Source organism: Amblyomma americanum, chromosome 7 (genome assembly GCF_052857255.1).
Source record: "Amblyomma americanum isolate KBUSLIRL-KWMA chromosome 7, ASM5285725v1, whole genome shotgun sequence".
NCBI lineage: Eukaryota > Metazoa > Arthropoda > Arachnida > Ixodida > Ixodidae > Amblyomma > Amblyomma americanum.
Genome location: NC_135503.1, coordinates 36979583 through 37004558, shown reverse-complemented (window position 1 = coordinate 37004558; position 24976 = coordinate 36979583). Strand labels below are relative to the sequence as shown.

The following is a 24976-nucleotide window of genomic DNA, read 5'->3' as shown; positions in this document are numbered from 1 at the left end:
TGGACAAAACGGCCTTACACATTTTCCAAATCTCGAACCTAAAGTAAAAGGCAAATTTCAAAGTAATCACACACCTAACACAAGGTAATAGAATGCACAAGTTGAAACGTGCCGGCATTCAATAAAACATACATTACACCTTTTTTTCATCGTCCAAGGGCTGTTAAAGAACCAGCTGAGCTAAAGAAAATTCCCAGTCTTGCTTTTCGCATCACAATTTATAGCATAAATGTGACCGAGTGCAAGCTCCAAAGAAATCTGGCGTGCCCGTTTGCCAACCTGGTTTCGAAAGCCAGGCTGTTATGGCTCTACTAAAGGTGAGAAAAGCATGCAAGCCACTGAATAATGCTCAAGAAAGTTTTGACTCTTTGTATTGGTAAAAAACCAGTTTTTTTTTCCCATTTCAGCCTTCCCTGTGTCCTTAAACACTCAAGCCCTTCAGGTTTTTTTTTATTATACATGCCATAACTTATTCAAATTTTCAACCAGTGTATCTGGTGTGGGTGCAGTGATTGAACTCTGGAAGAGATGGACAACAGCAACAAAAAACATGCACACAACAGACAGTTTATTACAGAATTGGTAGATTAAAAAAATGAGAATGGAAAACTGGCAGGTAACAAATACAAAGTACAATATGTGTATGTATGAATCAAAACCTAAGCTCAAGGTGAATCTTATGGTGCTATATATACATATATATATACAAATCAAAACGCAAGAGTTCATAGGATGGTAGGAAGGAAATAATTCACTTGAATAAGTCCTTCAAGTCATTGATGGTCATTTTTTCATGGTCCTGTAATTCACTCTGGGATGTTTGTGAAGATTTCAAGAAGTCAACGATACGCTCTTCGATTGTATTCTTCACCATGAAGCGATGCACATAAGTTTTCCTGTGCAAGCATAGAACAAGAAACAAAGCATTATTATACACATCATTTGTGGCCTCAGTTTGTGGTAGTGAATTGTTAAAGACCATAAAGTTAATTTTTAACTTCACCAAACAAACTATGATCATCACTTCAAACCATTTGGGCCTCAGCTTTTATTTGTTATAAGCCTTAAGTTACGTTACAACAAAACTGTTCAAAATAAAGGACTTTCAGTCAGTACAGGAGAGCATGACTGCACAGAGGAATCATTTTTAGCTTGACCAGAGATATACTAGTTTTTTTTTTTTTGCACAAATGAAATCCCAAATAACTGAAGATGGAGATGTTTTCACTATCTGAAAATTTTTCATCATATGAGGATACTGAATGTGCTGACAGCTGGCAAATTTCCTTGTTTATTTCACATAAGTTGTTCTGCTGGCTCATGCAACTCTGGCTCTTAAGACAAAGCAAAACAGAAAATAAAAACTGAAAAAGTTAAATCCTGGAGTGCTCTCCAGTGAAGTTGAGTTAGCAGCTTGGTAGCATTATTTAGAATACATTGAATTCAAAAGTTTGTCCCCTGGATCTTAGTACTACAGTCGAGCCCATTTATAATGTTCTACTTATAACGAATACTCGCTTAGTACAAAATAATGATGGGACTGTCACAATTTTCGCTAGGGCATAATATCAAGGCTCAGACAGAGCAGACATCTACGGTCACAAAATTTGGTTAGGGTGAACCTGCAGGTGTCAGGGAACTCTCGTGTCGGAATACACTGCGTGGTCTTCTCAGCGGTTCTACATGAACATCGCTAACATTTTTGCTTTTCGTATGAAGGCAGTGAAAGGGGTGTGGGTTACACAAAGTAAAGATAAAAACAAATTCTACGATCAGTGCGAAACATCACCTCGGCTTCAGCACACTCAACTGTGGGGCTTGCCGTTAACGACCTTGTAGCAGAGGATGAGCGATACACTGACAGATTGTCAACGGTCCTAGTATCTTCCCCTTCAAACGTGGGACTCCACAGATATTTTTGTGGCAAATCATATAAGAGATATCGTACTTGAAGAACAGAACTGCAGGAAGAGGACACAACCTCATCTGGCACTGAATCTCGTTTGTCAGTTGCACCAGTTATCGCCTGCGCAGCATGCCCTGATCAAAGATTCCTTACAAGCCAGATTAAACTGTACAAGCTGAAATAGCTTGAGCACCTACTTCATCATAACTGCGGATTTGTATGACCCCTGGCCAAGAGCAGATAGCAGTCACACCTCACAGACATCGGCGCGGCATATGAGCTTCCCAAAAAGGCCCTTTCCCTTGCACTGCGACTGTGATAAGGTCAGTACCTCTGCACTTGATTTGCCTCAATAATTCACTCTAGCTAAGACAAAACTTGGATGGTGTAGAACAGTTCCTGTGCGCAAAAGCCGGCTGCCATCATCATTGCACCCGCATGCAGCATCGACATGATCTTTGCAAAAGGCTGTCACTGGTTGGTGCTCAGCAAAGATGGTGTTTGTTCTGTTTAGTGACGAGACCAGCCTCTCCCGTGCCCCCAACATGAAAACGAAATCAATGCTTTATTGCTGCCTGCAGGCAGTGTTCATATAAATGTACACAGGTGCTGCCCCCTGGTCGCGCCTATCTCTTAGTGCCATCTCTCGACTGCAAGCCTAAGCACAAGGCGGCAACCACCGCAGCATTCTTGCAAAACCAGTGTGCCGTAAATGCGGAAATTATCATACAGTCGAAGCCGGATAAATCGCACTTGAAGGAGATCATGAATAGTTGGATATACTGAAATTCGCAGTTACAAGGTAACCAATTGACATAAGCCAACTTCAGTTTGGCCTTGGTGTCCTCTTAAGGAAGTCTAACATGAGCCAAAGAGGAACAGCTTGCAGCTGCTGAAGCAAGTCACTTCACTCTCACCGTGTTTGCCCGATGCGGTGGACTCGGCCTATGGCCTGCAGCTCATCACCGAGGTTAAGAATAGGTTCCACGAGAAAAACGTGCGTGGCTTCAATCAGGTTCAGGCCCTTGGCACCTAATCTGAGTGGCAGCAGCAGCACCGTGATGGAAGGGTCATGCCTGAACAGTGCCAGGTTATTCTGAACAAAGACAGAGCGAAAACACCATTACTGCACTATTTCATGCGACACGAAGACAGCTCGCTGAATGCCGAGGTTCTCTTGCAAAAACAGTCACAGCTTACAACAACACTTCTGGCGTAGGAAGTGTCCCCTTCGCTCCAGTGAAAAGGGGGCGGTAACCAATAAATTGACCCCGCCATACTCAATGCACATGCTATTCCTGCAGGCTCCATAATGCTGGTATAGCCCCCAACACCCCACCACAACGTCAACATGAGTAACAACCTTAGTTTAATGCCAAATCTTGCCACATTCCGATTTCCTGCCACCAGGCGTTGCTGGACAATGTTCATCTTGAAACACACTCTGTAACATATTTTGTCAAGTTTCTCTTGAAAGAACAAATGCAATTATATATTAGACGTTCCAATCTACAGCAGTGTGTTACTAAAAGGGGCTCTCTAAATACCTAGCTGCTGTCACCTAAAGCTTGTTCGTTTCTCAGACAGTGCATTCCAAGGTGATAAGACTCCAATATCTACACTTCCAGTTATAGCAACCACTCGGTACCCGCCAAGTAATCCGTTTAGTGTGATTCTTTGCAGCAGTGGTTGCCCGGTTAAAATCTTGGCGAGACTGGCCTATTTTATAGTAATGAAATAAATAGTCTCACCGATCACATCAAGCAGATCAAAACTATAAACTTACAAGGTGTGTTTTCCTGATAATATCAGCCCTATTCCCATCTCCCAATTGTACCAAATACTGAAAGAAGCACAGAATTTGGCTGGCGCACATACCTCGAAGGTTGATCCTGTTTTAAGTAAGGAGCATGACACTTCATTTTCCTCCAAGGCTCTTCTCAAGACTTCTAATACTACAGGCCACTAGGAGAGGGTTGGTTAAAAGAGCAAAAAAATAAAGTCAAATACACGCACTGTAGTTGGTGCACATGTGCCTCAAACAGAAACATGTTTTCATACCCGACATCAAGAATAATAAAACAGTACAGGCCATGAGTAGGAAGCTGTTTGAAGACAAATGAAGTTTGCTCTGGGCACGCTGTGGCTACATTTAGCTTTGAGGTTTATAAATGGCCCGATTCTTGCCAGGACGAGCACATCTCAGTGAAGATGACAGACAAAAGCTACCACGTGTTTCAATACCTATACGCAAATGAAAGTGCCTCCCCAGTCAAAATAAGAAGAAACAAAAACAAGTGGGAGCTATAAAATACCCAGCTGGATCAATGTAGCTTCCACTTGTACCCCACGAACTTTTAAAACTCGCACGTGTTCTTTCATATTTTTTTTATAGGACCAAATGACAGTACAGTTGAATTTCTGTGTAACAAATTCCTGGATTTTACAAAATTTTTCAATTCCTCAACACATCCCTCATCGAAGCCCATGTGTAGGCGACCTCCATGTAACGAACGCGTTGCAGAAGTTGACCTTGATGTAACGAATTCGCAGCGCTGATTATCGAGCTGTATCTTGTAATGTTTTGCCCGAAATTCGGCCGAGGAGTGCGCAGCTTTAATGAATATTGTTTAAGTAGGTTTTCATATCAAAAGGTAAAGTAGACCGCGAGCAGAACGCTTGCAATCGCAACAAACAAGGAGACCTCGGTGATGATGATGTTGAGCGCCGCTCTGTGGCAACTTCTAAGCTTTCATTTTGCGGCTTGACACTAGGTGGCACTACTATGACAAAAAGTATAGACTGCAGGCTTGGGTGGAGAACGAGGGGGTGTTAGGGGAACTACAGAATGGTGTTACGTCTCGCCTACAACGCGCGGTATAGCCGGCGCGGATGCAACGGACGCCGCGGCTTCGTTCATCGCTGGCCGCAACGCCTCCCGCCAAGCGCGTCCAGACAGGTTTCAGTGCCACGTGTCGTCGTGCGTGCGTGTGTGTGTGTGTGCATGCTGCTGCCCACGCTTGTCAAAGCGCGGCAGCCGGGGAGAGGAGCTCCCCATCTGGGAGGCGAGGAGGTCTGACCGGCGCCGGCCTGGCGGACGCGCCCGTCACGTCTGGACATGTTCAGGCGTCGCCGTATCGGATGACTCTTCCCAAGCCGTTCCCTCTTGCCCTCGACTCCGTGCGTATAAAACGCCGCTGCCCCGGACGCCGAGAGAGACTTCGATTTCGCCCTTCGAGTAACGTGGTCGCCCTGACCGGCTGCTCTTTTGCGATGCCAGAATAAACTAGTTGTTCTGTTGCCAGTCGTCTCATCCTTTGCCGGGACCTTCGGATGTTTCCTGCTTTGCCCCAGGCCGCCAGGCCAACGCTACCCTTGGGGCTTGCAACCCAAATGCAACAACTGGTTGCCAGCGGTGAGATCCCGACAACGGAGGCCAGCAGCGAAGATATGCGGTCAACTGTATGCTGAGCAGCACAACGACCATCCGGGAGCAGTGCAACGAGCCCTGTGTGATGACTGGTTGCCTGCAGCGGAACGACTGCGCTGAATTCTTGGCTGCGAGGTTTGGTGAGTGCGGGACTTTCTTCTTCTGAGTTTTGCCAGGCTTTTGTTAGTGTCAGAAACAGAGCTGGTAATTGTGTTGTCGTTGCTGCCGGGTTAGTTTGCGGCAAGACAATAGTAGGCAGTAGAGAAAGCAGCATTCGGAGCAGCCATGGATTTGAAGTCGTTGCGCAAACCGAAATTGCTGGAGCTTGCAAGAGAGTTGGGTCTGAATGTCTCAGACAAACTCAGAAAACCAGAACTGCTAAGGGCTATTCTTGAGTTGGAGGCTGAGGATGACGAGCTGTCGGAATGCCTTGAGACCATTGAGGAGAGGGAGCAAAAAGAGAAAGACGAGCGCGAACGTAAAGAACAAAAAGAGAAAGAGAAAGAAGAGCGCGACCGTCAACACGCTTTGGAAATGAAGCGTCTCGAGGTAGAGATGGAACGCGCTCGTAATGGAAGTCAGGCACACGGTGCAGGAGAACGGGTATCGTTCAAAATGACTGACCTGATGCGGCCGTTTAAGCTTGGAGAGGACATTGGTTTGTTCCTGGTTAACTTTGAGCGAACGTGCGAGAAGCAGGGGTTCTCTCGGGAAACGTGGCCACAGCGCTTGCTCACTTTGTTACCCGCCGAGGCGGCCGACGTAGTCGCTCGCTTGAAGAGAGAGGAGGCAGAGGATTTCGACCAAGTGAAATCGAGTCTGCTAAAAAAGTACAGGCTGTCAGCGGAGGCGTTCCGTCGGAAGTTTCGGGAAAATGAAAAAGGCAGAAATGAGTCATATACAGAGTTTGCCTACAGGCTTATGTCAAACATGCAGGAGTGGCTCAAAGAAGAGAAAGCGTTTGGTGACCACGAGAAAATTCTGCAGTGTTTCGGGCTGGAACAGTTTTATAGTCGGTTACCTGAGAACGTGCGGTATTGGGTCTTGGATAGGCCAGACGTTAGTACAGTGGCTAAAGCCGCCGAGCTAGCCGAGGAGTTTGTGACGCGTCGGGCTCGCGGAGCTAAGGACGGTCAAAAGGGTGAATTTGGCTCCAAGTCTGAGAGGCCGAAGTTCACACCCATGAGAGCAAGGGGGGACACGCGTAGTGCGGATGCGAGTGAAAGCAGTCCGACCGAACGTAAGGAGACGGCGGCAGCCGAAGCCGAACGCAGAAAGCGGTTCGAGGCGAGGCAAGCGCGCGTGTGTTATACGTGCCAGAAGCCGGGTCACTTTTCGGCGCAGTGTCCAGAAACAAAAACAAAAGTCGTGTTTTTGTCATTATGCAGCACTGACGAGAACATGAAGCTTCTCGAGCCTTACATGCGAGACTTCCTCGTGAACGGGAAAGAGTGCCGAGTGCTTCGTGATTCCGCTGCTACAATGGATGTAGTTCACCCCTCTTACGTAGAACCCGATATGTTCACGGGCGAGTGCGCATGGATCAAGCAAGCCGTGGAAGCTCACAGCGTGTGTCTGCCCGTAGCAAAAGTGCTCATTGAAGGACCTTTCGGAGCAATTGAGACGGAGGCAGCAGTGTCATCTATGCTGCCCCCCAGTACCCGTACCTATTTTCGAACCGGTCCGATCACCTCCTGCGCGAGAAGGGTCTTTTGTTTGGTGAGGCTAGCGTTCAGGCCTTAACCAGATCGAGAGTTCGGGAGCTCGCTGCAAAGGCGGTAGTTGCGGGGCCGACGTTGTCGAATAATGAGAAAGGGTCGGAGGCGCAGCAAGCTGATACTCAGAACACGTCCGAACTGAATAAAATTGAGCCTGTAGCGCTGAAGGCACCAGGTACTGGAGAGGAAATGCCCGAGACGGGAAAATTAGAAGAGCTATCTGCAGATTTGCTCATCGCGCCTACGTCCGATGGACTTAATAGGTTGCTAAAAGTCAGCCGGTCGGCTTTGATAGCCGAGCAAAAAAAGGATGGCAGCCTAGAAAACATGCGCTGCAATGTCAAGGAAGGTATCGCCAAGAAAAATGTTCGTTTTGTGGAAAGAGGTGGGGTCCTGTTCCGGAAGTATCTAGACCGCAGAGGAGTCGAGTTCGATCAGCTGATCGTGCCTCAGTGCTACCGTCAGGATCTGTTGCGCTTGTCGCATGGCGGTTCGTGGTCCGGACACCTAGGAGTTAAGAAGACTAAGGACCGTCTCTTGCAAGAGTACTATTGGCCAGGGTGTTTTCGTGACGTAGAACACTTTGTGAGGACATGTGACACCTGTCAGCGGGTTGGCAAACCAGGGGACAAATCGAGGGCGCCGTTGAAGTTGGTACCCATCATTACGGAGCCTTTTAGACGGCTCGTTATTGATACAGTGGGACCTCTGCCGGTAACAGCCACGGGGTACAGACACATTTTGACTGTGATCTGCCCAGCGACAAAGTTCCCTGAAGCAGTGCCGCTTAAAGAACTCAGCTCAGTTGAGATAGTCAATGCACTACTGTCCATATTTGCGCGAGTTGGTTTTCCTGCGGAAATCCAGTCAGATCAGGGCAGAGTGTTTACCAGCGCTTTGACGACAGCCTTTCTCGAAAGGTGTGGGGTTAAAGCTGTTACACAGCTCAGTGTACCACCCACAGTCGAATTCCGTTGAGAAGCTCCACTCCGTCATGAAGCGCGTGTTGAGAGCATTGTGTTTTGAGCAACAAAGTGATTGGGAGCTGTGTCTGCCTGGGGTGATGTTTGCATTAAGGACCGCGCCGCATGCGGCTACGGGGTTTTCGCCAGCTGAGCTGGTGTACGGTCGCTCGCTGCGGTCTCCGCTTCGCATGCTTCGAGACTCGTGGGAAGGCAGGGGCGACGACCCAGTCGTGGTCGAGTACGTGCTTAGTCTCCTCGAACGCTTAAGAAGGGCACAGGAGTTGTCAGGTGAAGCAATCGCAAAGGCCCAGCAGAGGGCCAAGGTTTATTATGATCGGACAGCCAGGGCCCGTCGTTTTGAGGTGGGCGATGAGGTGATGATATTGCGCACATCGCTAAAAAACAAACTCGACGTGCAGTGGGAGGGCCCAGCACGGATTGTTCAAAAACTGTCGGATGTTAACTACGTGGTGAGTCTGCCAGGAAAACGGAAAGCACAGCAAGTTTACCACTGTAATCTGCTCAAACCCTATAGACAACGGGAAGCAGTGGTGTGTATGATGGTAAACGTTCCCGAAGAGCTTCCGGTCGAGCTTCCGGGACTAGGCTCAGTGACGAACAGGGAAGACACTGATCAGGTCATTAGTGACTTACTCAGTAAAGCACCGCTGTCGCCTGAGCAGAGAACCGAACTACACCAACTCTTACAAGAGTTTCAAGGTCAGTTCTCTGAGAGGCCTGGTAGGACTTCTGTCCTTACGCATGATATAGAACTTACCTCCCCAGAGCCAGTACGATCCAAGGCGTACCGGGTGTCACCCCGCCAGCGCGATATTATGGAGGCTGAGGTAAAGAAAATGCTACAGCTCGGTGTTATTGAGGCGGGTGAGAGTGATTATACCTCCCCCTTGATTTTAGTTGAGGTACCGGGCAAGGAACCTCGTCCTTGCGTTGACTACCGCAGGCTTAATTCCATCACTAAGGATCAAATTTATCCGATCCCTAACATCGAGGAGCGCCTTGAGAAAGTTAGTAGCGCTCAGTTTATTTCCACCCTAGATCTTGTCAGGGGTTATTGGCAGGTTCCACTTACAGAAGAGGCTAGTAGGTATGCGGCGTTCATTTCACCAATGGGAACATTCCGTCCTAAAGTTTTGAGTTTTGGTTTGAAGAACGCGCCATACTGCTTTTCAAGCCTCATGGACAAAGTGTTGCGGGGACAGGAAGAATTCGCTTTACCGTATTTAGACGACGTAGCGATATTCTCCGCCTCCTGGTCTGAGCATATGGCACACTTGCGGGCAGTGCTAACCCGCCTGCGCGAAGCGGGCTTGACAGTCAAGGCTCCCAAGTGCCAATTAGCACAGGCCGAGGTTGTCTACCTCGGTCACGTGATTGGACAGGGTCGTCGCCGCCCCTCTGAAATAAAGGTGGCCGCTGTGCGAGACTTCCCGCAACCGCGCACGAAGACCGATATTCGGTCGTTCTTGGGTGTCGCCGGCTACTATCAGAGGTACATCCCCAGGTACTCCGATATCGCGGCTCCCCTGACGGATGCTCTAAGAAAAACAGAGCCCCAAACAGTCATCTGGAGCGAGACAAAGGAGAGAGCTTTTAGCGCCCTAAAGAGCGTCCTAACAAGCCAGCCTGTGCTACGATCGCCAGACTATACCAAAGGGTTCGTTGTTCAGTGCGATGCTAGTGAGCGAGGCATGGGCGTTGTACTGTGCCAAAGGGACAATGGAGAAGTGGAACACCCCGTCCTGTATGCTAGTCGTAAGCTGACCTGTCGTGAGCAGGCGTACAGCGCCACCGAGAAAGAGTGTGCGTGTCTCGTGTGGGCCGTTCAGAAATTGTCATGCTACCTAGCCGGCTCGAGGTTTATCATTGAGACGGATCACTGCCCTCTCCAATGGCTGCAGACCATATCTCCCAAAAATGGCCGCCTCCTGCGCTGGAGCCTCGCTTTGCAACAATATTCCTTTGAGGTGCGTTACAAAAAGGGGAGTCTCAACGGTAACGCCGATGGCTTAAGTCGAAGCCCCTAACGTAGGAATCCGCCTCAAAGTTGTTTGTTAGTGATGTTTTCTTCCTGAGGCAGGATTTTTAACATATTGATTTTGTTTAGTGTTTCAAAGTGATTATGTGCTTTCTAGTGCAATTTTCCAATTTGTGGACGCGTTCTGAGTGCTGCTTGACTACTGTAAGGAACTAGGCAGTAGTATAAAAGGGGAAAGAGCCTGGCAGAGCTTAGTGAGGGTTGTCTCGTGCTTGCTGACTGAGCGGTTGCGTTTCGGCGTAGTTCTAACGCTTGCTGGGAACGAGCACAAAAATGGCAACTCTCCCGAAGTGACTTTGCAGTGTCCTATGTGATCCTGAACCCGAGAACGAGGCCTTCTCTGTGCGCTGCGCTCAAGCAACGTCGAGGGACGATCGGTTTCGATTACGAGCATCATCGAGCGACATCCCTCTGGACAGCGGATGCAGTCCCCTGACCATCGGGATCTCCTTCTCCCGGCGGGGCGGTCTGTTACGTCTCGCCTACAACGCGCGGTATAGCCGGCGCGGATGCAACGGACGCCGCGGCTTCGTTCATCGCGGCCGCAACGCCTCCCGCCAAGCGCGTCCAGACAGGTTTCAGTGCCACGTGTCGTCGTGCGTGCGTGTGTGTGTGTGTGCATGCTGCTGCCCACGCTTGTCAAAGCGCGGCAGCCGGGGAGAGGAGCTCCCCATCTGGGAGGCGAGGAGGTCTGACCGGCGCCGGCCTGGCGGACGCGCCCGTCACGTCTGGACATGTTCAGGCGTCGCCGTATCGGATGACTCTTCCCAAGCCGTTCCCTCTTGCCCTCGACTCCGTGCGTATAAAACGCCGCTGCCCCGGACGCCGAGAGAGACTTCGATTTCGCCCTTCGAGTAACGTGGTCGCCCTGACCGGCTGCTCTTTTGCGATGCCAGAATAAACTAGTTGTTCTGTTGCCAGTCGTCTCATCCTTTGCCGGGACCTTCGGATGTTTCCTGCTTTGCCCCAGGCCGCCAGGCCAACGCTACCCTTGGGGCTTGCAACCCAAATGCAACAATGGGTTCCGGAAACAAAGGAGGTTGGAGGACAATCTATTTTCATTGACACAGTGTATAGAAATTGCGGAAAAGGAACATAGGCCCTTATTGCTAGCATTTCTGGATATTAGGGGAGCCTATGACAACGTTACTCAGGAGCATTTGTGGGACATATTGGGCACATTGGATGTGGAAAATGGAGTAATTAATCTTTTAAAAGATATATATAGAGGTAACAGAGTGCTCATAAAATGGGAAATAAATGTATCAGGGCCTGTAGAGATACAGCGGGGGCTTAGACAAGGATGTCCTCTGTCCCCTTTGTTGTTCATGTTGTACCTGCAAGGTTTGGAGGCCAAGCTAGAGGGGAGCGGACTAGGCTTCAACCTATCTTTTTTCAAGCAAGGGGAATTGATTAAACAGACATTACCGGGACTAATATACGCGGACGATATAGTGATAATGGCTGACAACAAGGAAGACCTGCAGAAGTTGTTAGACATATGCAGTACAGAGGGAGATAGATTAGGCTTCAAGTATAGTAAGGAAAAATCTGCAGTCATGATATTTAATGAAGAGGGCGGAGAGCATAGAATACAGGAGTTCGTGCTAAAAGTAGTGAATGAGTACAAGTATCTTGGGGTGTGGATAAATAACAGTGTTGAGTATCTGACAGAGCATGAAAAATATGTAATGAATAAAGCTAGTAGGAATGCAGCTGTCATGAAAAATAGGGCACTGTGGAATTACAATAGGTATGAGGTGGTAAGAGGGATCTGGAAAGGGGTGATGGTCCCTAGCCTGACCTTCGGGAATGCGGTCCTGTGTATGAGGCCAGATGTTCAAGCAAGGCTGGAAATTAGGCAACGGGGAGTAGGGAGGTTAGCTTTGGGAGCACATGGCAATACACCAAATCAGGGGGTACAGGGTGATATGGGATGGGCGTCTTTCGAGAGCAGAGAGGCTAGCAGTAAGATAGCATTTGAGGAACGATTGAGAAAGATGGAGGAAAAGCGGTGGGCTAGGAAAGTTTTCAGATACCTGTATATAAAGAATGTTGGCACGAAATGGAGAAAGCGAACTAGAAAATTGACAAGCAAATATCTGGACAGCAGTGAGGGGGCAAATCAGCAATTATCGGTTAAGAAAAAGGTTAAAGGAACAGAGAGAGCTTTGTGGAAAACAGGGATGCTGACGAAATCGGCACTGGAAACATACCGGACCTTTAAACAGGAAATTGTCAAAGAAAATATCTATGATAATTGTAGGGGAAGTTCTTTGTTGTTTGAGGCCAGGACTGGAGTTTTGCGGACTAAGACGTATAGAGTCAGGTACCAGGAGATAGACACTTTGTGCATTGCGTGCGGAGAGGAGGAGGAAACGGCTGAACACTTGATACTTTTCTGTAAAGGGCTTCACCCTACAGTGGAAGGCAGCGGGGCTGACTTACCCAAGGCATTGGGGTTTAGGGATAGTGAAGGGAAAGTGGATTTTAAGAGCTTAGAAGTAACCAAGCGAAGGTTATCTGATTGGTGGCTAAAAGCAAGACAGGAGTAAAATTTCACAAGACATGGCTAGGTGGCTTGAGCCACCGCCCGATGTAAAGGGTTCAGCCGTATCCATCCATCCATCCATCCATCCTTGTGGGGTCATTCCACGCCAAACGTCCCAGGCGATGCGCTCGACCATCTCCAATTTGTTCAAAAAAATTATGGAAACTTATCGTAATGTGCGTAATGAAAGCCTGAAATATTTTTGCTGAAAAAAATTTATTCGTGAGGTGAGGACAGTTGGAATATTTAGAAAAGGCAAGAAACCAGGCACTGCTCAAAAATAAATAACTATAGTCGGATACAACTCAAGTCTGCAGTGAAGCTTCGCCCACATTTAGGACCGGCGCACAGAATTCCTCCATGACAAAAATGTTAGCCGTTGTTAAAACTTCTCTTGTCGCCTAAACAAGAAGCTAACCATGAGAAAAAAGTTATAAGCTCTAGAATTTTGATACCTGGCTTGTTTAATAAAGTCAAATATTAAAAAGCTGATTTCGTTCACTTTTGTGACTGGCTAGCGGAGTAACACAGTACGCCGCCGACCGTGGCCCAGTGTTAACAACTGCTGTTGTTTTAAGTTGTACCCTACTATAGTTCAAATTTTTAGAAAACACTTCAAAAATTTTTTCATTGTCATGTGCACAGATTCTTTATTTCAATATAATTCGGAGCATGCAGCTTTACACAGCATAAATATTCTTTAAAAATCGAAAAAAGTATGAAAATGTATCATATTTGTTGTTTTTGTTTTAAATAACAACTTGCTCTCGGAAATACGGAAATAGCCGTTCTGTTTCTCAAGATGTTTAGTACCTATTATAAATGTTACAGGTGATGAAACTGCGTACACCAAAATAAGAAAATAATAAAGTTGCAAAAAGTGCATTTTGAGCCAAAAACACTCATTAATTTCACCCTGAGGTGGTCCAAGTAAAAATACAAACAATAACGAGTTATGTAGAACGGTTTATTTCCTTTCATTTCTGAAATTTTTATCGAGGTAATTTTTGTTTAAAGCGAGAAAAGAATTTTTGAAGTTGAGCTCTTGGGCCGCAAGTTGCGTCATCTCTTAACGCCACTTCACCGCAGAGCACGACACTGCCGACACTGTATCCACGTGAAATCGATAGTACTTGTTCTCAAGTGAGGTTTGCACTGCAGGCAAGCATGGGAACGTTGAGTAGTCTGACAAGTTTTCGTGGGAAAAGATTTTCCTAACGTTGCTAGGGCCCAAGAGAGCTAGCTGTTCGGTGTGGTTCTGTCGCAGTCAGTCATTCTTGTCGGCGCCATGACAGATGTAATCACCAGCATAAGAGCTTGCGAGACGCCGATCTGGAAATGACTAGAATTATCCGCTGTTGAAACAATCCGCGACGCAACAGCAACACGCAGTACCTGACTCTTGTGGCCGTCTGAGGCTCATGTCCGGTTGTTTCCGATGTGATTTGTTTGTTGTAGTTGATTTAATCAGTGCAATTTCAGCATTAATACTCCAGCGACAACTGTAGACGAGCCACTATGCTGGCGAAGCACCTTCATGCGAGCGACGCACCTATGCGCGAGCGGGCCGCGTTCACCGTCAGAGCGTCTCGCGTTACTCGCCGCAGCGGTGTGCACTTCGCGCCTTCACGTGCATGCGCTCTGAGGCGCGCCCTCTCCGCGATCTTTTCGGATATAAATAAAGCATTTGTGATATGGCTGCCATGCTAGCTGGTCATCCCTCCTTGTGGTCTTGGCCGCCCCACACCAAAGCGGGCCTGTTCGAGCTTCAAAAGCAAAAACGATATCGTTTATTGCGTACCATCCGCAGAATGTCGCGCGATACCTTCTTTAGCTCCAGCCCTGAAAATGCACGACAGCGAACGACACCAAACGAAGTTATCTGGCCATAAGTGTTGTGCCATGCCAGGTGCCATGCTCTGCGGTGAAGAGGCGTTAAGAGACTATGCAACTTGCGGCCCAAGAGCTCAACTTCAAAAATTCTTATTTTCGCTTTAAACAAAAATTTCAGAAATGAAAGGCAATAAACCGTTCTACGTAACCCATTATTGTTTATATTTTTACTTGGACCACTTCAGGGTGAAATTAACAAGTATTTTTGGCTCAAAACAAACTTTTTGCAACTTTAGTATTTTTTTTACTTTGGTGCACGCAGTTTTATCAACTAACATTTATTATAAGCACTAGACATCTAGGCAAACAAAGCGGCTATTTCCGAATTTCCAAGAGCAAGTTGATATTTAAAACAAAAAATAACAAAAATGATATTTTCAATTTCTCATACTTTTCTCGATTTTTTTAATAATGTTTATGCCATGTAAAGCTGCATCCTCTGAATTATATCGAAAGACAGAATCTGTGCAAATGTAAATGAAACAATGTTTGAAGTGTTTTCTAAAAATTTGAACTTGTTATTAATTTTTAAGCAGTACCTGGTTTCTCGCCTCTTCTAAACATTCAAACTGCCCTCACCTCAGGAATAAATTTTTTTCAGCATATTTCAGGCTTTCATTGCGCACATTACGATAAGTTTCCATGAATTTTTTTTTAACAAACTGGAGATAGTCGAGCGCAACGTCTGGGACGTTTGGCATTGAATGACCCTGTGGTGTCTTGCAGCGCATTTATGGTAAGCCTTCTTCATCAGCATGTTGATGTGTGTGTGCTGGTGTGTCTTTACGGTGTCGGTTCGTTGCAATGAGTTCCGCTGTGAGGAAACGCAAAGTTTTGTCGCTTGAAGATAAGCTCTAGATTTTGAATGCGGTTACCGCCGGTGAAAAAAAGGATGTCGCTGCCCGCTTCAATACACCAGCCAGCTTCCTTTCAACCATTCTTGCTATAGAACAAAGCATCCGCAGTGCGATGGAGTCGGGCATAAGTGCCAAGAAGAAAAAACTGAAGACATCGACGTATGCTGATGTGGACAACGCCGTGTTTGCATGGTTTTTGGACAGACGAGTACAAAACATGCCCATAAGTGGCACGATTTTGCAGCAGAAAGCCATAGATTTTACTTGCACCCTGGGCCATGACGACTTCAAAGCAAGTAACGGCTGGCTACAAGGATTTAAAAGCCGGCACGGTGTCGTCGGAAAAGTGATATCTGGCGAGTCTGCCTCCGCAGACAGCGATGCTGCTGCCTCGTGGGTGGCCGAGAAGCTTCCCGACATTTTCAGCCACTCGGAAGCTGCCGACATTTATAATGCTGATGAGACGGCCCTGTTTTACCAAATGTGACCGAGCCGCACGTTGTCACTAAAGGGAGAGGACTGCCGCGGGGGAAAGCAAAGTAAACTCCGTGTGACGGTTTTGCTTTGCGCCAGCACTGATGGCAGCGACAAGCAAGCGAATCCCATTGGTTATTGGCTGCAATGCCCGGCCCAGACGTTTTAAAGGAACATGGCGGATGCCAGTAAAATATGTGGCAAACTCCAAAGCTTGGATGTCGCGGGCAATTTTTTCCGACTGGCTGAAGGAGCTCAACCAAGATGTCAAGCGACAAGGCCGCAGCATTTGTTTGCTGCTTGACAACTGCTCCGCGCACCATGTGGAAGGCCTACAGCTTTTGAACGTCGAGCTGCAGTATTTGCCACCAAACTGCACTTCTCTGATACAACCCTTAGACAAAGGGGCTATTAACAACTTTAAATGCTGTTATCGCCGTCGTATGATTTAAAAGATGCTCCTGGACATCCGCCTTGAACAGCCAACGAAAGTGGACATCTACCAAGCAATCAAAATGCTTGCTGCGCCGTGGCAAGAGGCCGGATCACAAGTGATCGCCAATTGCTTCGCCAAGGCTCAGGTAAATAAGGCCGTTCAAGCTACAGTAACTGAAGACAAACGTTCAAGCCCACCCAAGGTCGCAGAAGCATGGGATGAACTACGCATGAACGGTGGGGTGACCGACGGTGTCGAACTGTGCGACTTTTTCTTTGTGAACAACGGCGCCGTGTCTACAGAAGAGATGACTGATGCGGCACTTGTGGAAACCGTTAAAGATAGCCTTGACGGTGACAGTTCGTCGGAGCCTGATACGTTTTGTGCGGTGCCTACCGCGAGGGAACTGATGGACGTGGTGGACGTTCTGCGCCGTTTCGTCGGCTCGCAGGACGATGAAGCAGCCCTGGATGCCTTAGCTTCCTTGGAGCGCCGAGTAGTGGCTTCGATCGGGCAAAAACAGTAAGTGAAAATTACACAGCTTTTCTCTATTAAATAAATTTTTTGAATGGAGAGTTCACTTGAATCGATATCTGTTGCAATTTTATTTCGTTTTGGTGTGATCCTTACCAGTCTTAACCCCAAACTGCATGTAACGAAAACCTGGATATAACGAAAAAGTGCGAACTTTTTTCAATTTCGTTATATCCAGGTTTGACTATAGACTTCACTGGCCACTTTTCATGGCCTGTGCGGAGTTTTAAGAACAAAAAACACAATCCCATATATGGACAGAGAAATAGAGATAAACAACAACTAAGCTGCTTTTACTGTAAACTGGTGTGCAACAAAATACCAGCCATGCGGTTTTTAATCAAATAGCATAAAAGAAGCCCAAAATTTATAGTATTAAAACTTATGTGTAACATGCTGTACATGGGCAACATCAGCATCATCATCATCAGCCTTACTACACCCACTGCAGGGCAAAGGCCTCTCCCATGTCTCTCCAATTAACCCTATCCTTTGCCAGCTGCATCCACCCTTTGCCTGCAAACTTCTTAATCTCATCCGCCCACCTAACCTTCTGCTGCTCCCTGCTACGCTTACTTTCTCTTGGAATCCACTCCGTTACCCTTAAGGACCAGCGGTTATCTTGCCTTCGCATTACATGCCCTGCCCAAGCCCATTTCTTTCTCTTGATTTCGACTAGGATGTCATTAGCCCGTGTTTGTTCCCTCACCCACTCTGCCCGCTTCCGGTCTCTTAACGTTACAGCTATCATTTTTCTTTCCATGGCTCACTGAGTTGTCCTTTACTTAAGCTGAACTCTTTTTGTTAGCCTCCACGTTTCTGCCCCGTAGGTGAGTACCGGTAAGATTAAGCTGTTGTACACTTTCCTCTTGAGGGAAATTGGTAAACTGCCACTGATGATCTGCAAGAATTTGCCATATGCGCTCCACCCCATTCTTATCCTTCTAGTTATCTCCCTCTCATGATCCGGATCAGCTGTCACTACCTGCTATAAGTAGACGTATTCCGTCACAACTTCTAGGCTCTCGCTGCCAATTATGAACTGTTGTTCCCTTGCTAGGCTGTTGAACATTACCTTGGTTTTCTGCATGTTAATTTTTAGATCCATCGATCTGCTCTGCCTGTCTAACTCATTGATCATGATTTGCAGTTCACCTCCTGAGTGACTCAGCAAGGCAATTTCATCAGCAAATCGCAGATTATTTAGGTAGTCTCCGTTTATTCTTATTCCCAACTGTTCCCATGGGCAACAAATGGCTTTTATCTAATTGCAAGATCCAAAAGTGTTCAATATGCACTGAAATCTAGCACCACCAATGCCTTGAATATGACTTCTCCATGTAACTGGTTTCGAGAAGCCGCACAGTATGAAGCATGTGTGCTTTGTGTCATACACGGTTCAGTGACTGATTGTCATGTGAACTGTAAATAAATAAATAAAATAATAAATAAATGAACTGCCAACAAGCATTTGTTCCTGTCATTTGTAAGCAGCATATGCACACACAAGCTAGTATTTTTTAATAATTTGTTATGTCCATTTTTAAGGACTACCTCTCAACAAACTCTACGTGCAGCATTGATTTATATTTGTCCTGTAGCATGCCACATTCATAAACAGGGATACAGAGGAGTCTAAGCATGACTATCCTTTCTTTCACTTTCTAACTCCCTACACTGTTGCACATTGTCCATCACATTTAACCATATTAACCACCGACTAAAATTTGGCAGCTGAGAGCAGCTGCACATCACACATCACAGAGGATCTAAACATAGGCTGCCAGGTAGGCTGTGGATTACTAAACAGGTCAGTTCATTGAAAGCCAGGTTTCGGTAACTTACATTGGAGAACATGAGAATTTTGGCATTAGGGTCATCTGCCTTGATCTCTAGTACAGTCTCCAAAATGCCGCCAACCTTTGTGCTGTGGCTACCCTGCAAATGAACATTGCTCACAGTCAGCGTTTCAAGTCATCACCATTATCGGAGAATGTTGAACTTAGAAGCAGCACTACATATCTTAAAGCGCCTCAATAGAAGCCGAAGCAAAAGGCTTATTAACACAAGACGATGATCACACACCACAAGGAGCTGGCTGATGGTAACATTTCAGAACTTCCTAAAAGACACAAAAATTAATTTAGACCATTTCAAAAAACATATTTGACCTTCACACAAAACACAAATGACCTGCTCAGACCACACTGAGTGCATTCCGGTTCAGTGTAACCCCTTTAGGACACAGTTCTCAACTATTCAGAAGACCCACAATGTTCTCCTCGGTAATGAACTACATCTTGATGAGAGCACCCTGACTTCCCGCTGTTTCTAGACTATCAAAAGTGGGAAAAGCTTCTTCAACAGAAAGATGTTGACCAACCAAGAGTTATGAAAACGCAAGAAAACTTTCAAGTGCATACTGCCAAGTATACTGACGCCATGTGTTTTATGGCAGCAGGATTTTCCTTTTTTTGGGAAAAGGGGGGGGGGGGGGGCTCAGATGATGCAGGTGTAGTGAGCAGTTCTATCAACCATGTCCAAACAATGCCCCTTTGCTTAACCAGTAATTCTCTGCCTTCATTGAACTACACTGCACTTCAGACAAGATGAAATGAAAAAACCTGATAATCGGTTTTTGAGGAAAGGAAATGGCACAGTAATTGTCTCACATATGTTAGTGGACATGGGAACTAGGCTGCTCTGCAAGGGAGGGAAGGAAGGTGGGAGTGAAGGAAGAAAGAGGGAAAAACATGGGGTGCCCTGAGGTGAGAGAGAGGAGGAGGGCTCCGGAATAATTTCTACCCCATGGAGATCTTTAACATGCAGTGACATCGCACTGCACATGGTTGTATTTCGCCTCCATCGGGTTCGAACTCGGGTGTTCCAGCTCGGTAGCCGAGCGCCTTAACCACTGTGCCACCGTGGCGGGTAAGAATAGTCGCGACAGAGTGGAAGCATCCCTGCCTCGCATGAAATGGCTTCCAAACACATCAATCGTGTAAAAATTGCGAGCCACAAGTCTTTAGTCCGTTTTAGGCTGACAGCATAAAAAACAGGGCCCCTTTGACGGTAAATATGGACTACCATACACATGTTTTCAGCATGTTTGCAGTGGCTTTCGCAGCTCTCTAGTTGTGCAATGCCAGGCAGCAACCATGAATTGCAAAATTCGTGCACATACACACTGCAGACACAAGAACACTGACTGTTACCATGACAGCATGAAAAACAAGCCCCACCTTGATGGCGAACCTAGACTGCTGGGCCTGTGGAGAGTTGGTGTCGACGTAAAAGATGTCCCCAGCAGCACAGTCACGCCGGCATATGGCGCAAAGAAGCTTGCCATTGCGCGAGTGTGATGGTGTGTTACAGATTATCCGGATGCACTCCAGGCAGAAGCTGTGGCCGCAAAGCATCACACTCCACCTTGTGCCCAGTGCACTGCAGCAGATGGGGCACGGTTCGGGGTTGCTCTCACCGTTCTTGTGGCTGCCAGCCTGTGGTAGCAAGGGCACAACACACTCCATATGCTAACATATACATAATTTGTGCCAATGTGATAGCAGCCATCTTTGAAACCAGGAACGCATTGAAAACCTGCAAGTTTTTCTGGTACACTTACCGCCACTTGCTCCGACGTACTATCAGCAAGAAATTAAATGCGAACAAGACAACTGAGCCACCAACAGCAAAATTAGGCGCTCTTACCCAAAGGAAGCTCAATACATGCAGACTGCAATTTCACTTTGAAAGAGCAAGGACTCTTCTTTAGAAGTGTTAATCAACCTCACTTGTATCTGCTCTCCAGGCACTAATGAACGCAGAGGTCTATCCTTATGTTCAATTACATTACATTGTTTTATTTTTGAAAAACAGTGCTCAATCACCTGCAACGAAATCACCTGCAGCCTTGACTCGACGGCCTCGCACCAGCGACAGGCCGATATGTTGGCGGTGGTTTCTGGTCTGCGTCAGCCAGTGGCACACATGACGGTGTGAGTTGTCGCCGCCAACATATCGATCTGCTGCTGCAGAGGGGCCGTCGAGTCAAGGCTGCAGGTGATTTCGTTTGCTCAAACCACACTTGAGAGTAGCACGATCGTGGCGCGCAAGTGCGTTAGTCACGTGGTTTATTTTGTATTTCGCGGGCTTTCTTTGGAGCTGGGAAAAAAAGACACACGTGAAGGTTTCCTTATCGTAAGTGATGGAAAGAGGGTTTCTGAAGGTGCTCGACAACTCTTCAAATGCAATTTGCTGTCTTAAGTCAATATTTATTAATTTAGATAGTTTAACTTTATACTATTAATTAATTGTGAAACAAAAAATTGCCTGTGGTGCGCAAGGTAGCTGTCACCAATATGAAACTGGTTTCACTCTCCTGTCTCTAATAACTTATTTTTTAACCATTGGATCAAGTTAGCTGGGACACATGGTATATAAAACGGCTGTCGCAAGCGTGTAGCAGAGCTGCCATGGACGAGCCTCAGACGCTTAGCAAGAGTGTTTGCTCTTCGCTGAATTGCAGGCTTAGCCAAGTTAAGCCACTGCCAATTTTTTACTTAAGAATGCTGTTGGCTGGTAAGGGGCATTAGAGTGGAGAGCAGCAAACATTCTTACACTATGCAACAAAAAGCAGATTGTTGAAAAAAAAAAAGCAATGTGCAAACGACAACACCAACTGGAATACAAAATTACAATGTAACTGAAATTCAATTTACAAATTCTGTTTAGACCTATTTTCAAATGATGAGACTGCATTGGGTTATGCGACAAAAGCTGGTAAGGAATCCCAATGTGAAATATAGCTCTATGAAAAAATGGTAATAAAAGCAACGTTTTCAAGTTCTTTTAGTCTTGTGGAACTAAGTAGTGTGCTGTGTAAATATTTGACAATCCTGGATAGAAAAAAATAATAATGAAGGCTCAGCCAGTCCGATTGCCAACGATGTGCTGAACAAGCTAACTGCAGTGAACCGAGCACTTCTGTGAAGGAATCCTCATGTGAAAATTGATAAAACGAACCTTGCTGCTCTGCATTGCATTTTCTCGAGCCTTTGAATCAGCCCAATTTGGAAGAGGCTCAATAAAACTGGCATTCTTGAATGCAGGTCTCATATATGTTAAATAAGCTGCAAGTTTAGCAGACTGCTATAAGAATTTCAATTTTCTAAGCAAGGACCTAAGTTTCTTTTCTAGAGTTGAAGAGATGTGATTAATATTTGTACTCCACTAGACTATTATACTACTAACTATTTGACTTTGTGAACTGTATTTAGTGCAGCAGAACCCAACATATACCATATTTTTGAACATATAATCCACCTCTGCATATAACCCACACTCCTAATTTCGACCCCCGTCTCCCCTCAACAACAACAACAAAAAATATCTGCTCGTATAACCTGTACACTCACCTTAAAAAAGCACAGTGCAAAGGATGTGGACTACTGTGTTGAAAGAAGTACTATTAGGCATTTTTATAACTGTGTAGGCAGTAATCGTTTGTTGTTTCTTTCAAGAACTAGATGTAGTGCTTGATTTGAAACATTCAATTATCACTATCACTGCAGTCTTCTGAGGCTTCATCACACTGTCAAATATTCACCCACACCATTGCTAATTGTGTCCAGCCTATTTTTTGCTTTTGCACACCATATTGGCTAGGGTTGCGGTGTCAGCAGTGTCAGCAATCAACGATGGCAAGCCAAGCACCAGCTAAGGAGGCTTCCCCACATCACATCTGTGTCGCGTGGAAAATGGTACCTCAGAGAGAAAGCTATCACCGTTTTCACCACTTCCGCGACAAGCTGACATGAGCGGAAAATGTTAACTGCAAGGCTACAACTGTGTTTCCCACAGCTTCTGGGGTGCTGTCAACGGGTGTGAGAGGTGTGAACACGTGCTTATAGCCTGGCTACCAATTCTTCACGTCGCTGCATCTTTTCATGGCACTGTTGGCAAATGTGAGATGATAACACTGGTGGGAGATAAAACACGAACATCGCCTTAACTAGTTCCAGATGCACCACTAGTCACTTGTGTACTGCGGCGAAGCCTGCCAGCTGCCATCCAAATGGGCAGAGTTGTAACATGTTACCACCAAGTGACTGTAATAAATTACATTTCCTTGAAGATTTTAAAGCGCAGCTCTTAGGCACCTCTTCCTGTGTTCCGCATCATAGTCGTCAGCACTACCTAACCCTGGCAAGTAGTGGCAGAGCCGCATGTCACCTGCATGGGAACATCCCGGAGGGTAACTAGCAGCGCAACATGCCACCTGCCAGCCGTGGCAAGTGGCGTGAAAATACGTGAAGAGCTGTGCTCATATTTTGCATTGACTATCGTAATCATCTATCCACTTTTTAATTGATTGATTACTTTTTCATATAGTAATGTTCAGGGTAATTAATTTTTTCCTGTAATCAATTATTGCTATTCAGTTACTTTTTTACAGAAACAAGTAGTAATCAAGGATGCAGCTCTAGAAGTGAATGGAGCGGCTGCAAGGAAGAATCGCGTGTTATCATGTCTTGCCACGACCACGTCATGGGCGTATCCTACAGCAGCACCCATCCCAAGAAATATCACCTGACCGTTTTGTAGGGGCCCCACGCCCGGTCAGATGCTGCTGCAATCCACCTCTCACTACACCCAACTCTGTGGCTTCCACATAAAGAGTATGAAAGCACAGATACTCCTTAAGAAGGCACATAGAGCAAGGATTTTGTTGTAACCAGCACTACTGCTAGTGTTTTGTAGTATCAAAAGGAAATGTATCAGAAGTATTGAAGTATCAGAAGGAAATGTTGACAAGAGATGAATAACAGCACACATACTCTCTTTCTGCCACACCCTACTGATAGTTGATTTCTCACTCCTCGTATGAAAGACTACGGTTCCTCTGTAGCCCATGTAAATATCTTCCAGTGCATCTACATGCACTTATTTAATGCCCAAGTTATGCAATGCCCCATTAGTTTCTTTCTTGTCTTTTTCAAAAGTTATTGCAATGACCTTGAGCGTGCAGTTACCTGCCATGTAAATATGTGTGGTGGTACGTGGGGCTTAATGTCCCTATGCTGCACATCAGCTATGAGAGACGATGTAGTGGAGAGAGATTAATTTCGACACCTGTGGCTCATTAACGTGCAATGGCATCACATAGCACAGGGACGTTTTTGCAATTTGCCTCCATCAAGACACAGCTGCTGCGGCCGGGATTCAATCCCGCATTCTTGCGCTCAGCAGCCAAACACCACAGCCACTAGGTCACCGCAGCAGGTAATGTATTTTTCAGTTAAAGTAACTACAAATGTAAAGTTGCTTCTTCAAGAAAAATTAAGCCATATACATCGTGTGTCAGGTAAAGGCTTTCACAGCACTGCCACATTCATGACAACAACAAGCCTAACACACGGCCCATTTTAAACAACGCTGCAAAAATTACTAAGTTGTGAGGTCAGCCAAACAGCCAAGTACCTTCGAGAGGCATGCAAGCATGGTAGTAAAACAAGCATATTTAATTGTAATGGTCCGAAACGACACATGGGCTATAAGGGACATCTTAGTGGAGCGCTTCGAACTGCTTTAGACCACCTGGGCTTCTTTAACATGTGCTGACATTGCACAACGCACGGGTGCCTTTTGCATTTCGCCTCTATTGAAATAAGGCTGCTGCAGCCGGGATTGAACCCACAACCTTCAGATCAACAGCAAAATGCTGAAGTCACTGAGGCACTGTTGCAGGTCAGCTTGCAAAAGAGGTGCTTTAAATGTTTTCATAATACAATTAAACAAATATATTTATTTACTGCACAAAACCTGACAAAATAAACCATACAGTTTAGTTCATAAGCAGTGAGGTATGTTACTCTCACAGCCATAACTCATCCAGCTGCAACAAAATTCTGAACTACATTTTCAAGCTTTATGCAAACTGACAGAAAACTACACTTCCACACATTCAGACAAAAAAAGAACTAATTAAACTAGACTGCAGCTCATTTAAAATATTATGGTTTATGGGGGCTTGATATCCCAAAGTGACTTGGGCTATGAGGGATGCCATAGTGAAGGGCTCCGGAAAATTGTAACCACCTGGGGTTCTTAACATGCACTGACATCACACAGTACACAGGCCTCTAGAATTT

The 24976-nt window shown here is 46.1% G+C and overlaps 1 protein-coding gene across 2 annotated transcripts in view; it reads right to left on the bottom strand.

Annotated features, from left to right (window-relative positions):
• Positions 1-552: 552 nt before the first annotated feature.
• The window catches only part of LOC144098904 (E3 ubiquitin-protein ligase SHPRH), a 66724-nt gene continuing 42300 nt past the window's right edge, over positions 553-24976 (bottom strand). For both annotated transcript variants that reach the window (XM_077631844.1, XM_077631846.1), the window contains 5 exons: positions 20066-20323; positions 18669-18761; positions 3785-3871; positions 2824-3002; positions 553-896 (listed from right to left, as the gene is read on the bottom strand). In XM_077631844.1, coding sequence (XP_077487970.1) covers positions 752-896; positions 2824-3002; positions 3785-3871; positions 18669-18761; positions 20066-20323 — 762 coding nt within the window. In that variant the 3' untranslated portion in view covers positions 553-751. The remainder of the gene's footprint in view (positions 897-2823; positions 3003-3784; positions 3872-18668; positions 18762-20065; positions 20324-24976) is intronic.